The 12,967-nt window shown below is 40.5% G+C and overlaps 2 protein-coding genes across 2 annotated transcripts in view; one reads left to right on the plus strand and one right to left on the minus strand.

Annotated features, from left to right (window-relative positions):
* Window positions 1-9,776, minus strand: part of si:dkey-225n22.4 (collagen alpha-1(XXI) chain) — a 46,585-nt gene extending 36,809 nt beyond the window's left edge. Inside the window, exons 1-5 of the mRNA XM_060869404.1 lie at window positions 9,599-9,776; window positions 5,570-6,130; window positions 4,429-4,594; window positions 3,082-3,307; window positions 402-575 (exon numbers count right to left, since the gene is read on the minus strand). Of these exons, the coding sequence (XP_060725387.1) occupies window positions 402-575; window positions 3,082-3,307; window positions 4,429-4,594; window positions 5,570-6,130; window positions 9,599-9,776 (1,305 nt within the window). The remainder of the gene's footprint in view (window positions 1-401; window positions 576-3,081; window positions 3,308-4,428; window positions 4,595-5,569; window positions 6,131-9,598) is intronic.
* Window positions 9,777-11,166: 1,390 nt separating this feature from the next.
* Window positions 11,167-11,892, plus strand: LOC132845438 (uncharacterized). The gene has a single exon (XM_060869405.1). It carries the CDS (start codon window positions 11,167-11,169, stop codon window positions 11,890-11,892), a length of 726 nt encoding a protein of 241 aa, XP_060725388.1.
* The last annotated feature ends 1,075 nt before the right edge of the window (window positions 11,893-12,967 follow it).

The following is a 12,967-nucleotide window of genomic DNA, read 5'->3' on the forward strand; positions in this document are numbered from 1 at the left end:
TCATTCACTCACGCAATCACACAATACGGACAATTTTCCAGAGATGCCAATCAACCTACCATGCATGTCTTTGGACCGGGGGAGGAAACCGGAGTACCCGGAGGAAACCCCCGAGGCACGGGGAGAACATGCAAACTCCACACACACAAGGTGGAGGCGGGAATCGAACCCCCAACCCTGGAGGTGTGAGGCGAACGTGCTAACCACTAAGCCACCGTGCCCCCTGTTAAGAAGAGCTATACAAATAAAATTGAACTGAATTGAATTTTCAGATGTTGTTGTCATGTTGCAGATTGTATATTTTTACAGTATAGTCACTGAATTCTGGGTCTTAATATTACCGAACCATTATGAGAAAATGTCAGACTTCTGCAGTAACTGCTCTGTTTATTGCTACTCACGGGAATTGTAGCTTCAGCATTGTAATGTTTGGCAATCTGAGTTTTCCCATTGATAAAGATGGGCACAACTGGCTCCAGATCCACTTCCTGGATCACCTTGTCGTCCATATAACAGATGACATGCTTTGTTCTGACGAGAATCTTCAGCTGATGCCAGCGTCGATCAAAGAGTTTCTGTAATTTAGAGGGAATAGCTCAAGACTCTGAGTAGCCGCGGTTCATATACACTTCTACAAAACAGACTTAATGTTAACTGGTTTTTGATTGAATTAACTGGTTGCATTCTTGCACTTCTTTACACAGTTTCTCAAAGAATGGAAATTATTTCTAATAACACTATCCGTTGTCACCCATTTCTTCCCTTTTGAGTCTGGTTTCCTACCGAATTTTACTTTCCAACTTTATTTGCTGCTCGTTATGGATAAATTGCTTAATTTATATGAATGAATATATTTCTATAAAGGTGCCTTGTGAGAATGTCCATTGTTATTGAAGTATACAGGATAGTTTACAGTAGAGCAAAGTGTAGACAGTTTAGAAAATTAAGAACGGCAGATGTGATACAAGATAATTTAGTACTGCTATAGTACAAAGCTAAAAAGAGACTAAACTCACACACTCTTTCTTTACAAAATTTGAAACATGATGTTCTACACTGTGTTCATTGGGTCATTATCCGTGGTGGAAAGAGATTATTTGAGCATTCCAGAAGACTTAAAGACTTTAAGTCTCCCAACTCATGGTATCCATATGCAAGACAACACCCACATCATTAGTATTTGTAAAGAGGTATGTACATCTGGCTGCTTCAGCTAGCTCCTTAACTGGAAAGGAAAGTGAGAGTAGATTATTCCTGTCTTTTTCAATGTATACTAGAAAGCTATTAGGCTCTACACTGACTACAAAGTGCAGCTTATGACATCTAAAAGCAGGTAAACAACCCTTGTCTCATATTTACTTAGAGCATCATAAAAGTTCTTAGCTTATTTCTGTGAAAAATTTTAAATTAAAATTAAACATGTGCTCACTTGCAATAAAGAAAATTAAATATTTGTTTCAAATCTATTATTATCAATTATAAATATTTTTCTGTGAACTTCTGTGTAGACAGTAGCAAAGTCTGCATTTTTTTAATGAAATTTAATTGAATTATCGGTTATATAACAGCTGAAATTCATCTGGTACAGAGCGCTTTTGTGCACTCAGCAGACTTAACAGGAGCCACACTTACTCAACTTAAGATTTCATAAAAGACACCTTGTTCATGGCTAAATCTCTCCAATGGATGCAGCTACAATGCTGAATCACACTACCGTCTCTGTTCAAATTGATTGGATTGAACTTCACTCTTCCTAAAACAACCAGGAACTACTGCACATCCTGTTCCTTAAATACACAGCCAACATGACAGCTATGTAAGTCTTGCAGTGCCATAAGCTAAAGTAACTAACTTTTTTCCTGTAAGGAAGGGAGATGGAAACTCTATTTCTGTTTCTTCATTACTCTTGGCTGTACTTGGTGTAAATCACCATTGCAAATGCACATTGAGAAAGTTAAAAAGAAAGAAATATGGAACAGAATCAAGAAGACTGTCAAGTGTAATAATGACAGCAACCAAATAAAATGCATTTATAAAATAGGAAACATTAAAGTCTCAAAAAAACCTTGAGTTAGAAAAAATTGAGAATGGAAAACCACAGCAAGCATGAGAACATGGATGATTTAAGGACTACAATTTCACCTGCTGTCATATACCTTAAAAAGGCCAAAAGAAAACTCTTAATTTTATTCCTTTTAATGTCACAGCAATTTGGGAATGATTCTTCTTCTTCCTCTTCTTTCGGCTTTTCTCTCCAGGGGTCGCCACAGCGAATCATCTCTCTCCACCTATCCCTATCTTCTGCATCCTCAGCACTTGCACCCACTAGCTTCATATCCTTATTAATTACATCCATATACCTCCTCTTTGGCCTTCCTCTTTGCCTCCTGCCTGGCAGCTCCATGTCCAACATTCTCCTACCAATATATTCACTCTCCCTCCTCTGAACATGTCCAAACCATCTTAATCTGGCCTCCCTAACTTTGTCCCCCAAACGTCCAACATGAGCTGTCCCTCTGATGTACTCGTTCCTAATCCTGTCCAATCTTGTCACTCCCAAAGAGAACCTCAATTTGGGAATGATTACAATTTCATATTAATTAAAGACGCATATTAGAAGATTTTATTTAAGTCTGAATCAGGTTTATTGCCAGGTATTGTAGGGTTTACAGGTGCAGGAATTTGTCTCACAATTTAGTAACCTTTAATGTTGTGGAAACATCTCAAAACACAGATTTTTGTCACATATATTATAGCAGCAATAAACAGTTGTTCTGTCACTAGCCTCTATATTTCTCTACCTTCAACTCAAAAAGACAACAAAGCAGTTACCTCGAAGGCTTTTGTCATTAAATCTTTTCCAGTGTAAAACCTTCGTGGAACATTTCTACCACTGGCCAATCAAAATCGAGCATTCAGCAGAGTTGTGGAATAAAAATAAGTTCATTTATGTTAAAAAGTAATATGTGGCAATATGAAATGTAGTTTGATGTATTGCTGTGGAACAAACTGAATATATCAGCTGACATATGCAACATGTATACACTAGATTATAGGGGGTTATTGTAGTACTTTACAAACCTGAAGGTCTTGATCATTAAAAGTGACCACCTGTACCCCACTTGCCATGTTTGTGGTGGTAAAGGTAACAGAATTCTCCTGTCCATGGAGCGTCACAGCCACTTGGACTTCATTATCTTTAGAAATTACCCTCCAGAGGTCAAACCTTTCCCTGCTTGCTGTGCCTTTCAGCTGCAGAGTGGCCACAAACACATAGGATGGAGGAAGACCCTCTGGAAAGATCTCCCTGGTACACAATGTTAAAATATTCATTAAAGACAGTATTATTATATGTGGATATAAAATCATGGTTTTATTTACAAGAGATTCTATACCTACACTACCAGTCAAAAAGCTGGACACATTCATAGAAAATGTTTCTTCTTTTTACTATATTTTTAATAGTTTACAATAATAATGAAGACATTTTTTATTTTAGTTTTTTTATATTTGCATAGGGGTGCAATGTGTAGCATTTCTGTCTCTCACAACTAGAGTACAGGACTTTGATCTTGAGCTTGGTTTAATGTCTGTATAGAGTTTCTGTTCTCCCGATATACTTATGGATTTCCTCCTGGTTAATTGGTTCTTCTCACTGTCCAAAAACATGCAGGTAGGTGGACTGGCTACTCAAAATGACCTGTAGATTTGATTATGCATGTATATGGTGTCCTGAAATCAACTGGCATCCCATCCAGGATGATTCTCTAATCTTCTGAATATAGTGAATGGGACAAGTCATTTTCTGTTTTCCTTTCTGCTTTACACACTTGGCACCTTCTTAAGCAGTTTTATAAGGGACCCACCCAGGATAAATGTACCAAAAATAGCTAAGTAATTCTTTGCTACCTAGTCCAAAAACAAAACTGCTTGTTTGGGGGGAAAAAAATATTTTAAAATACTATTAAATTGCATTTTGATTCAAAAGCAAATCATTATTTCGGCTTAAACATTTTTGTCTTTCAGATTTCTACCACAGAATTTTATAAAAATGTCTTTGAGGCAATGGAAAGTAGATTGGTAGTGTACATATACATGTATTTGTATTGTATGCAATGTGCTTTGCTGTTTCTATATGGGAGAAAAAATAATAATAAATATAATAAAAAATAATCATACATAATATAAAGTATTATATATTTGCACAGCACGTTGCATTATAATTACAATGTATTATGACATCTTGCATACCTAAAGTTCATCTATTGCTTAGAAGATTTAAGATGGACAATTCGGCAATGTTGCAATGTTGAAAAGCTTAATAAGATGTACCAGATAATTCAACACCCTCGCAAGTGAATAAATAATGACAGAGTAGACCTATCAGGTGAGACATGCCACTAATACAATATAACTTCATGATCTTACTTTGTCTCCTCAGTAATGTCCACCCCTTTGTCCAGGAAGTAGGCTGTCTCTGACAGCAAAGAGCCTGATATCCTCTTGGCTTTCTCATGGATTTTCATCCCGAGTATCAGCTCAAAGCCCTTCTCATCCCGTGAGGCTACTGGGATACGTGTGGGACATACAGATTCTACAGAACACCACAGAGAAGTGTATTTTATAATTCCCTTTATGGCAACTTTCTTCTGCATGCCTTCATGCTTTATGTACCTTGTGGGCAAACCATTATCTTTTATAGCAAAAAGCTATTGAATTCTTGTATCTGATAGGTCAGAAAGTGGTATGTAATTTGTTATAACAGCATAGCTTGGTGAGTAGTTCAGGAGAGTAGAAAATAAAAGATGTTAAAATAGTAACAGTCAGAGATAAAGATGTTTCTGTAGGTTTTTAAACATGGGAAGGTCTTCAGAATAGAGGATTTGCAGTTTCTCTCATTATCTTCATGAGAGTAAGAATGTGGCAGGTGTTTAGAACTATTATAACGTTAACGTTATAATAATTAAAACATGCATTTATTAAGAAAAGCATTAAAAATTAAAACATGCATTTATTAAGGAATGCATGTCTTTAATTCTTACAAACTATAGAATAATCTAGAGCTACATATAGAGAGTTAAATGTCCCTTCTTTGGGTTCAACTTCAGAGAGAGTTTCATGTGCAACCCCTTGAGGAAGCTAAGAACCTTTAAGGAGCCCAATTTTCAAAGAGTGTGCTCTAAGGCATTAAGAAAAGTAAAAGATATAGTTGGAGAATTTGGAGAAAATGTGTTGAAGTTGGTCATTTTAAAACTCAAAATACAAATATAGTCCCTTCTTTCATTGCTCCCTCAAAAGCCAAGCCCTGTAGATACATGCATTTTTTTCTGTCCAGCCTAGAGTGTCTGAATACTAGTGGGAAAATTTCTGAATTGAAAAGCAGCAGGAAAGTATAAGGGCATTTACATATGCTATGGCTGGTTAAATTTTATTAAAATGAGAGGGTTGTTTTTTTTTAGATAGCTTACTGAGAGTTTCTTAACTGTGAAGAGAACTTCACTAAATATTACTAAAAGAACAAACTGTCACACTCACAATTCACCATGTTACTATCTTTCCCAGGCCTCACCTTCACAAAGCTTTTGTTCCATAGAGTCTCGAATGCGATCAATGGTGGTGTAGTCCTGTGCATATAGCACATAGAAACTGGATGGGGTGTTAGCAATGGCCACCAGCTCTGAGGTGGTGATCTCTGAGCCCACTCCCACAGCAAATATAGTGATTCCTTGCGCTCGAGCCTCTACGCTAGCATCTACCACATCATCCTGAGATTTCCCATCAGTTACCACTACAGCAATGCGATTCCTAGCGGTGTCACTGCGCTGTGATGAAGAAAACACATGATCTACTGCAAACTTGATGGCACGCCCCGTCTGAGTGTTTCCTCCCATGTAACGGATGGCCTGAATAGCTTTGATGAGCTCTTGGGTACGTTGATGAGCACCAAGTGGGATCTCTAGCCGAGGAGTGTCACTGTACTGCACTACAGCCACCTGGGAATAATGGGGACCTACATCAAAGCCACTGGTGATGTTAACAAGCCAGCGCTTGGCAGTGTCAAAGTCCTTGTAGCCCACACTCCAGGATCCATCAATTATATATACAAGATCATTTGCAGCTGTACTGCAACCTACACAACATCAGATATGAAGAGGATTAGTTTTATGCTGACAATTAACTTTTATGGGTGACAATTAACACATACTAGACAATGAAACATAGTTTATTTACACATACACACTATTCTGTTAATAGAAAATGGACAGAATTGATCCATACCTGCTCGAATATCCTCCTTTTCTGTACAATGTATGTAGGCAAAGACCATCAGCATTGACAGCAACCTTAAAATTGACATCCTTAAAAGTGCCGTCCACCACTTTCGGATTTCACTTTCCTACAAAAACAATACATCATACTGACATACATTACAATGCAAAATATGTTTAAATGCCGCAATAGCAGTGGTTCAAGAAGACAAGGACTAAAGATTTTCCAATGGAGAGCCACATAGGCCGCAAAGTATACAGTATATAAATCTGAAAATAAACCTTTTGTAAATATTATTCGCAGACATGCTGTTCAATAAAAGCAAGACAACAAAGTTTTTCTATTGAATTTAATCTATAGTCAAATTTTAGTTTCACATTTTTGCGCAAGTCTGTAAACACTACATATTAAATGAATTTATTTCTGTCTGTGTTTGCAATTACAACAGTGCACCTTTACTGTTAACACTGCTCATAGACATATTTTGTTTGTTTTGTTTTGTTATGTCTGAAAATAAAACTTTTTTAAATATAAAAACAATCCTGCCTTATATAATATTTCAGTCAAATCAAGTCACACTATCTAGAGCACTTGTAGCTCAGTGGTAAAAGTGGTGCACTACCTTTGAGAAGGTTGTGAGTTCAAATCACAGGATCACCAGGTGCCACTTCTGAGCTCTTGAGCAAGGCCCTTAACCCTCAACTGCACAGTTGTACTGTATATAAGTTTCTCTGCATTAGGGAATCTACCAAAATGTATTAAAATGAAAAGCAGAAAGCTGGTGAGTATTACATGAGACATGACATATCGTGTTAGTTTATCCATGGAATCTCATGTATTTGAATACTCTGTCTGGCCAACAGTTTGTGCACACCTGACCATCAAACTTATGCTTGTTTAACATCCCATTCAACATGGGGAGTTCCATCTAGAGAGAGTATCTTACCTCTGCTGTTCTAGGAAGGCTTTCCACTAGATTTCAAGCGTGGCAGTGGGGATTTGATTTTGTGATTTTATTTTTGATCATTCAGCTATAGATCAGACTGATATTGGGTGAGGAGATCTGGCATGCAGTCAGTGTTCCAGACCATCCTAAAGGTGTTCAGTAGGGTTCAATCAGAACAGGCTTTGGGCTCAGGGTTAGGCTCTGGCTCAGGACACTGACCTTGGCACACTACTGTATGTCTTCTTGGAGCTTTGTGCACAGGGGTATTGTCATGAAACATGTTTGGGCCTCTTAGTTCCAGTGATGGGAAATCATAATGCTACAGTCTACATTACAAACATTTTTAAAACAATTGTGTCCTTGTAATAGCTTGTGGATGAACCGCATATGAGTATGAAGGTCACGTGTAGTTTTAGTCATGCTATAGAGTTTGCATATGTAGTCAACTGTTCAGAACATTTAAACATTTAATTTAGAGACAATTGTCTAATTCAAGGTTTTTCCTTAATACTTTAATAAAGCTCTGTATTGGTTCAAAGGAAAGAAGCTTGTAAGTAGAAAGCCTTTCCTGTTCCGGACATACACTTCTCCAGCGCTCCACCACTCCACATACATTCCCATTTCAAAAGTTACATCTAGATGACTTGTAGGTCATTGGGTTTTTCTCTCTTGAGGTAATTTTTTTTTTCTTTTTAAAGAAGTAAATAGTTGGCCACAGACTCCAGCATGTTATTCACCTACTGCTTTTCTAGTTTTACAGTTTCAACCCCATCCACAGACAAGTAACATGCTTTATTTCCACAGGCACTTTATAGGGACCATTTGAGATGAATTACTGTACAGCACAGAAAACAGGTTAGAAGCAATACATTCTTCTACACATCCATCATTCCTGCAAAGCATAGTGTGGAACAAAATAAAGCAGCTATGCAGGTGTCCTGAGAGGACATACACAACATCCCTAACAGAATACCAACTCTGGCAAGCACTTCAGTTTAATACCACATAAAGTATGACAACTGTTAAATTACCCCTGCTGATGCCAAGGAATGAAGCCTGTGCTAGAAGAGAGCATGACCTTTACAACAAACTGAGAACTGGACAGGACACAGGCATGTACATTAACCTAACTTGGCAGAATTGAAGCTTGGCAGATTGAAGCTTGTTTGATATATTTTTAACTCATCTCTGTAGACTCCCTACTGAAAACTGAAATACAGAATTACACATGAATTTGACAGAATTCATCTTTAGTCTTCACATCCTGCCTTTCTCCTAAGCAGCATGACACTCATAAAAATCTAATTCATGAATCCACAAACATAACATAGTATGCAAAGAACATAGTGGTTCTTTATAGCATCAAGCATAGATGTTGCAAATCTGCAATAAACAATGACAACCACTTTTTTAAAAACATGTAAATTTATGTAGCAGAAGCACAATGCAAAAAATAAATAAATAAATAAAAACAGATACAGATACAGGTAAAAACTTCAGTTAATGTTCACATCAAACATGTGGCTTGTCATTAATATTGGTACCAGAATGGCTGGTTTGAGCTAAAAACATTGAATGAGTGACAGAAAGAGGAAATTACATGTTGATTAGAGGTCAGAGGAAAACTGCCAGATTGGTTTGAAGGATATAATAACTTATAAATCACACTTTTTAACCATGGTGATCAGAAAAGCATTTCAGTATGCACAAAACATAAAACACTGGGGAACAACACACTTTGGGTTCCACTCCTGTCAGCCAAGAATAGAAATCAAGCATCGTGTTAGTTCAGGCAGGCCACGTAGTCTGCTAATCAGCTGTCCACGACGCGCACAAATCCGGTACGACTTCCGTAATTTCCCCTCCTTTAAATCCTCACCTTCGAGCCGCTCCTGCGCATCGCCCCTGCTGCGATCCAACCTAGCAACGCTGCTCCCTGTCATATTCATACTACTCACCATGTCCGATCCGAGCTCCGAAGAAGAAGACCCGGGCCCTACGGAAAAGCCCCAGGGCCCATCGGTCCGCAGAAGCCCTTAGCTGGCCTATAAAACACCTCCACTGATTATAGAATGACCTGTCGAAAAAAATCCTCGCAACCCTGTTCAGCCAAAATCTCCAGGCACCGCTCGGATTCGATAATGGCCAACTATTCAAATTTTTCCTGGAAAATACCTCGACCCAATCTACCCCTACCTCCGGCCCCAAGAAGGCCACCGCAAAAAGAAAACACTGTCTACGTGCAAACAACCTGTCAGCTCCAAAAAGAAGGACCGTTCGACCTGATATCACCTCACTGGTCCTAGAAGATCCCGTGTTGACAGAACATCCATCTATCCCTCTCTAATCTCGACACCAGGATCCAAGCACTGGAAAATCTACCTTCATCTGTCCCCAACATGGCCATCGCGTCTACAACACCCGCTCCACCGGTTCTCGATGCTTCCGCCTTCTCTTCACCAGCCAACATGGACCTAAATCTCCTCCCGCGCGGGACATAACTAACGGCCCTTTCAGCACCTACCGCCGGCGCTCCCTTCTTTCCACCTGCTGCCGCCATCTCTCCCCATCTGCGCACCCAGATCCTCGTAGGTAACGACGATAATTTAGTTAAGATCCTGTTGTGCTCCGAAGTCCAGGAAAAACATATGGTCGACTGGGGGGACGTTTCCGTATTCCTAAAAGATAACGACCTAAGGCTGTCTAACTATGCCCAAGTTCAACGTCGCTTTCTGTGTTTTTAGAGACGTTATCTGCGACACGTATCCAGAGCGCAGGGCAGAACTCGACACCTACTTAGCAATCATTTCAGACCTTGCTATGACCTACGGTAGGACTCTCTTCTACGAGTACCATAAATCTTTCTCGGCCAAGTCAGCTATGTACATCCAAAGGCTTAACCAAAGACTGGATTGGTTGGCCGTGGACCTAGCACTCATTAGTAGGCATTTCACCGGACATCGCGCACTGTCTTGCTCTCTATCCGGCGCGTTCACGCACACCCCTTCTCTGTGCCCGAGATCCACTAAATTCACTATTTCGGCCGACCACACACCTAAAGCCAAAGACGAAGAACAGCTACTTCGGAGACAGGCATCCAAAGTCCGTATGTCCCCGGAGAATGCACGCTCCCTCCAAAAAGAGAAAGTAAAGCCAACGCCTGTCAACATCCAGGAACCCAACAAAGCACTGAAGAAGCATCCTAACCGCTGTTTTGTTCATTATTTGACTCATTCAAGGTTTTCTGGCCGGTCTAACAATGCATCCCCTCAACTCCTACATTTGTAACAACCTCAAGTCCGCTCTCAAAGAACCCAAAGTAGTTCCTGATAATTTTTTGGCTAGAGAGGTAGATAAAGGATATATGATCTGCCCCTTCGATAATCCCCCCTTTTCAGTCTTTAGGATTAACCCTCTAGGCATAGCGACAAGGAAGTATTCTGGCAAAAAATGTCTAATCATAGACTCATCAGCTCCCCATAACATCGAACATGTCCCAAGCATTAACAGCCTGATTCCTCTCCCCAATTTTTCCCTGTTCTACGCCTTGGTCGACAACGCTATCCAATTCATCAAAACAGCCGGAAACGGGGCTTGGCTGGGCAAAGCCGACATCGTAGACGTCTTCAAAATTATGCCGCTTCTTCCATCCCAATGGCACCTGTTCGGAGTACAATGGCGTGACAAACAGTACTTTTCCGTCAGACTCAAGTTCGGCTGTCGTAGCAGCCCGCGCATCTTCGTTACTTTATCGGAAGCACTCTGCTAGATTCTCCTAAATAATTGCAAGCTGCCATTCGTCCTCCACCTATTAGACGATTTCTCGTCGTCGACTACCCAAATTGACAACCAGAGCGAAGTATCAACATTTTGAAAGAAACCTTCAAAAAATTGGCCATCCCCCTCTCAGACAAAAAAACAGTTGTTCCATCAAATACATTAGGGAAATCATGAAAGACACCTTGGAACGTGACTGCATCTCAAAAAAAGAACTGCTTTCTCTTTTAGGACATCTAAATTTCGCTATGTGGATCACTCCGCAAGGTCGCGCTTTCATTTCTAGGCTCCTTGACATTTCAGAATCAGCTGAGAATCTGCACGATTCTATCAAGTTGGATGCAGGCTGCAAATCCGAACTGCATTTCTGGTCCCTCTTATGCGCAGGATGGAACGGAATTTCTTTTTTCTACAACGATGAGGTAGAGACTTCCGTCGCGCTCAAATTCTTTACCAACGTCGCTCCTTCAAGAGGATTCGGAGGCCTTTTTAATAATCAGTGGTTCGCCAGCTCTTGGCCAAAAGAATTGTCAACTCTTCCCCCCAATGCTCTCTCTACAGCTTTGTTAGAATTATATCCCATTGTCAAGGCGTGCATCCTCTGGGGTAACCTGTGGTTCAGGAAACAAATTCTCGTGTACTGCAATAACGAAGCAACTGTCCACATCATTAACAAAGTGTGTTCCTCAGTCCTCTTCATTAACAAGTTTCTAAGGCGCCTTACGTGGACATGCATTACCAGCAACTTCATACTGCGCGCGGCTCACATACCCGGCCTTGACAATAAAATAGCTGACTGTCTGTCTCGTTTTAAATTTCAGGAGTTCAAAGCACTGTGCCCAGATGCCTCTCCTTCAAGCCTGCGTTGCCCAGCATTTGCCCTGACCATCCTCGACTAAGCTCCACTCTGCGATCTTACCTTTCCGCAGCTTCACTGTACATGAGATCAAGTATAGCCAAATCCACATTAAAGGTCTATGACTCCGCATGGTTTCGCTTTACCAGCTTCAGCGCTACTTTTTCAGCCCCCGTTTTGATCGTCAACATCGCAATCGTGAGCTCTTATATCATGCATTGTCTTCAAACACAAAAAATGCAACCCTCCTCCATTAAAAGCCAAGTCTCAGGCATCCAATTCCAACTAAGATGCTTGGACCCATCCGTCTGCAGTCTGCTGGGGCATCCATCTATCCGCCTGCTCCTCAACGGCATCAAAAAAGGGACACTAAAAGGCAAAGACAAGCAACTTGCTCTCACCCTACCTATCGTTAAAAATGGTTACTAAACTGAGACAGGGGTGCTTTAGTCCTTATGAGGATTCTCTCCTGGAAGCGGTGTTTCTGTGCGCTTTCTATGGTTTCCTCAGGGTGGGTGAATTCACGACATGCAATAATATTTTTGACGCCTCCTATGACCTCACGGTGTCTGATATCACCCTTGTTGAACATTATTTTTCCATTTTTCTAAAGCACTCAAAATCTGACAAAGATTCTAAAGGTATTCCCGTCGCAATTGCTCGCACTAATACAGATTTCTGCCTTTTTTATTCCATGTCCCGGTATCTGGGCCTTCGCCCTCACACACGTTCCGACAAACCGCTGTTTATAACCGAAGAGAGCAAAGCCATGTCGAGATACTGGTTTGCCGGCTGTCTACGCATGGCCCGCCCCCCCGGACGCCGATTAGCGGACCTACGGCGCTACGCATCAGTTATGTTGGGGGGTCCCCTTCTCCTCTCACCCCCTCTCCCTTTATTTTCATTTTCATTTTCAAAACATGTAACAAGCCTGTACAATTTCGGTTCTGATTCTGCGCAATAACGGGGGTCTATTTATTCCCCAGCGCTGCCTCCCCGCTTACATAAATTGCATGCGCACAGACAGGTGCGTGGGAAATTTCTCCCAGAACAGAACCATCCCGCCAAAGCTAACTGTATGCTCGCAATAAACCTTCATTGACAAAGTGGTCCTGACA

Source organism: Tachysurus vachellii, chromosome 5 (genome assembly GCF_030014155.1).
Source record: "Tachysurus vachellii isolate PV-2020 chromosome 5, HZAU_Pvac_v1, whole genome shotgun sequence".
In the NCBI taxonomy this organism is placed as follows: domain Eukaryota; kingdom Metazoa; phylum Chordata; class Actinopteri; order Siluriformes; family Bagridae; genus Tachysurus; species Tachysurus vachellii.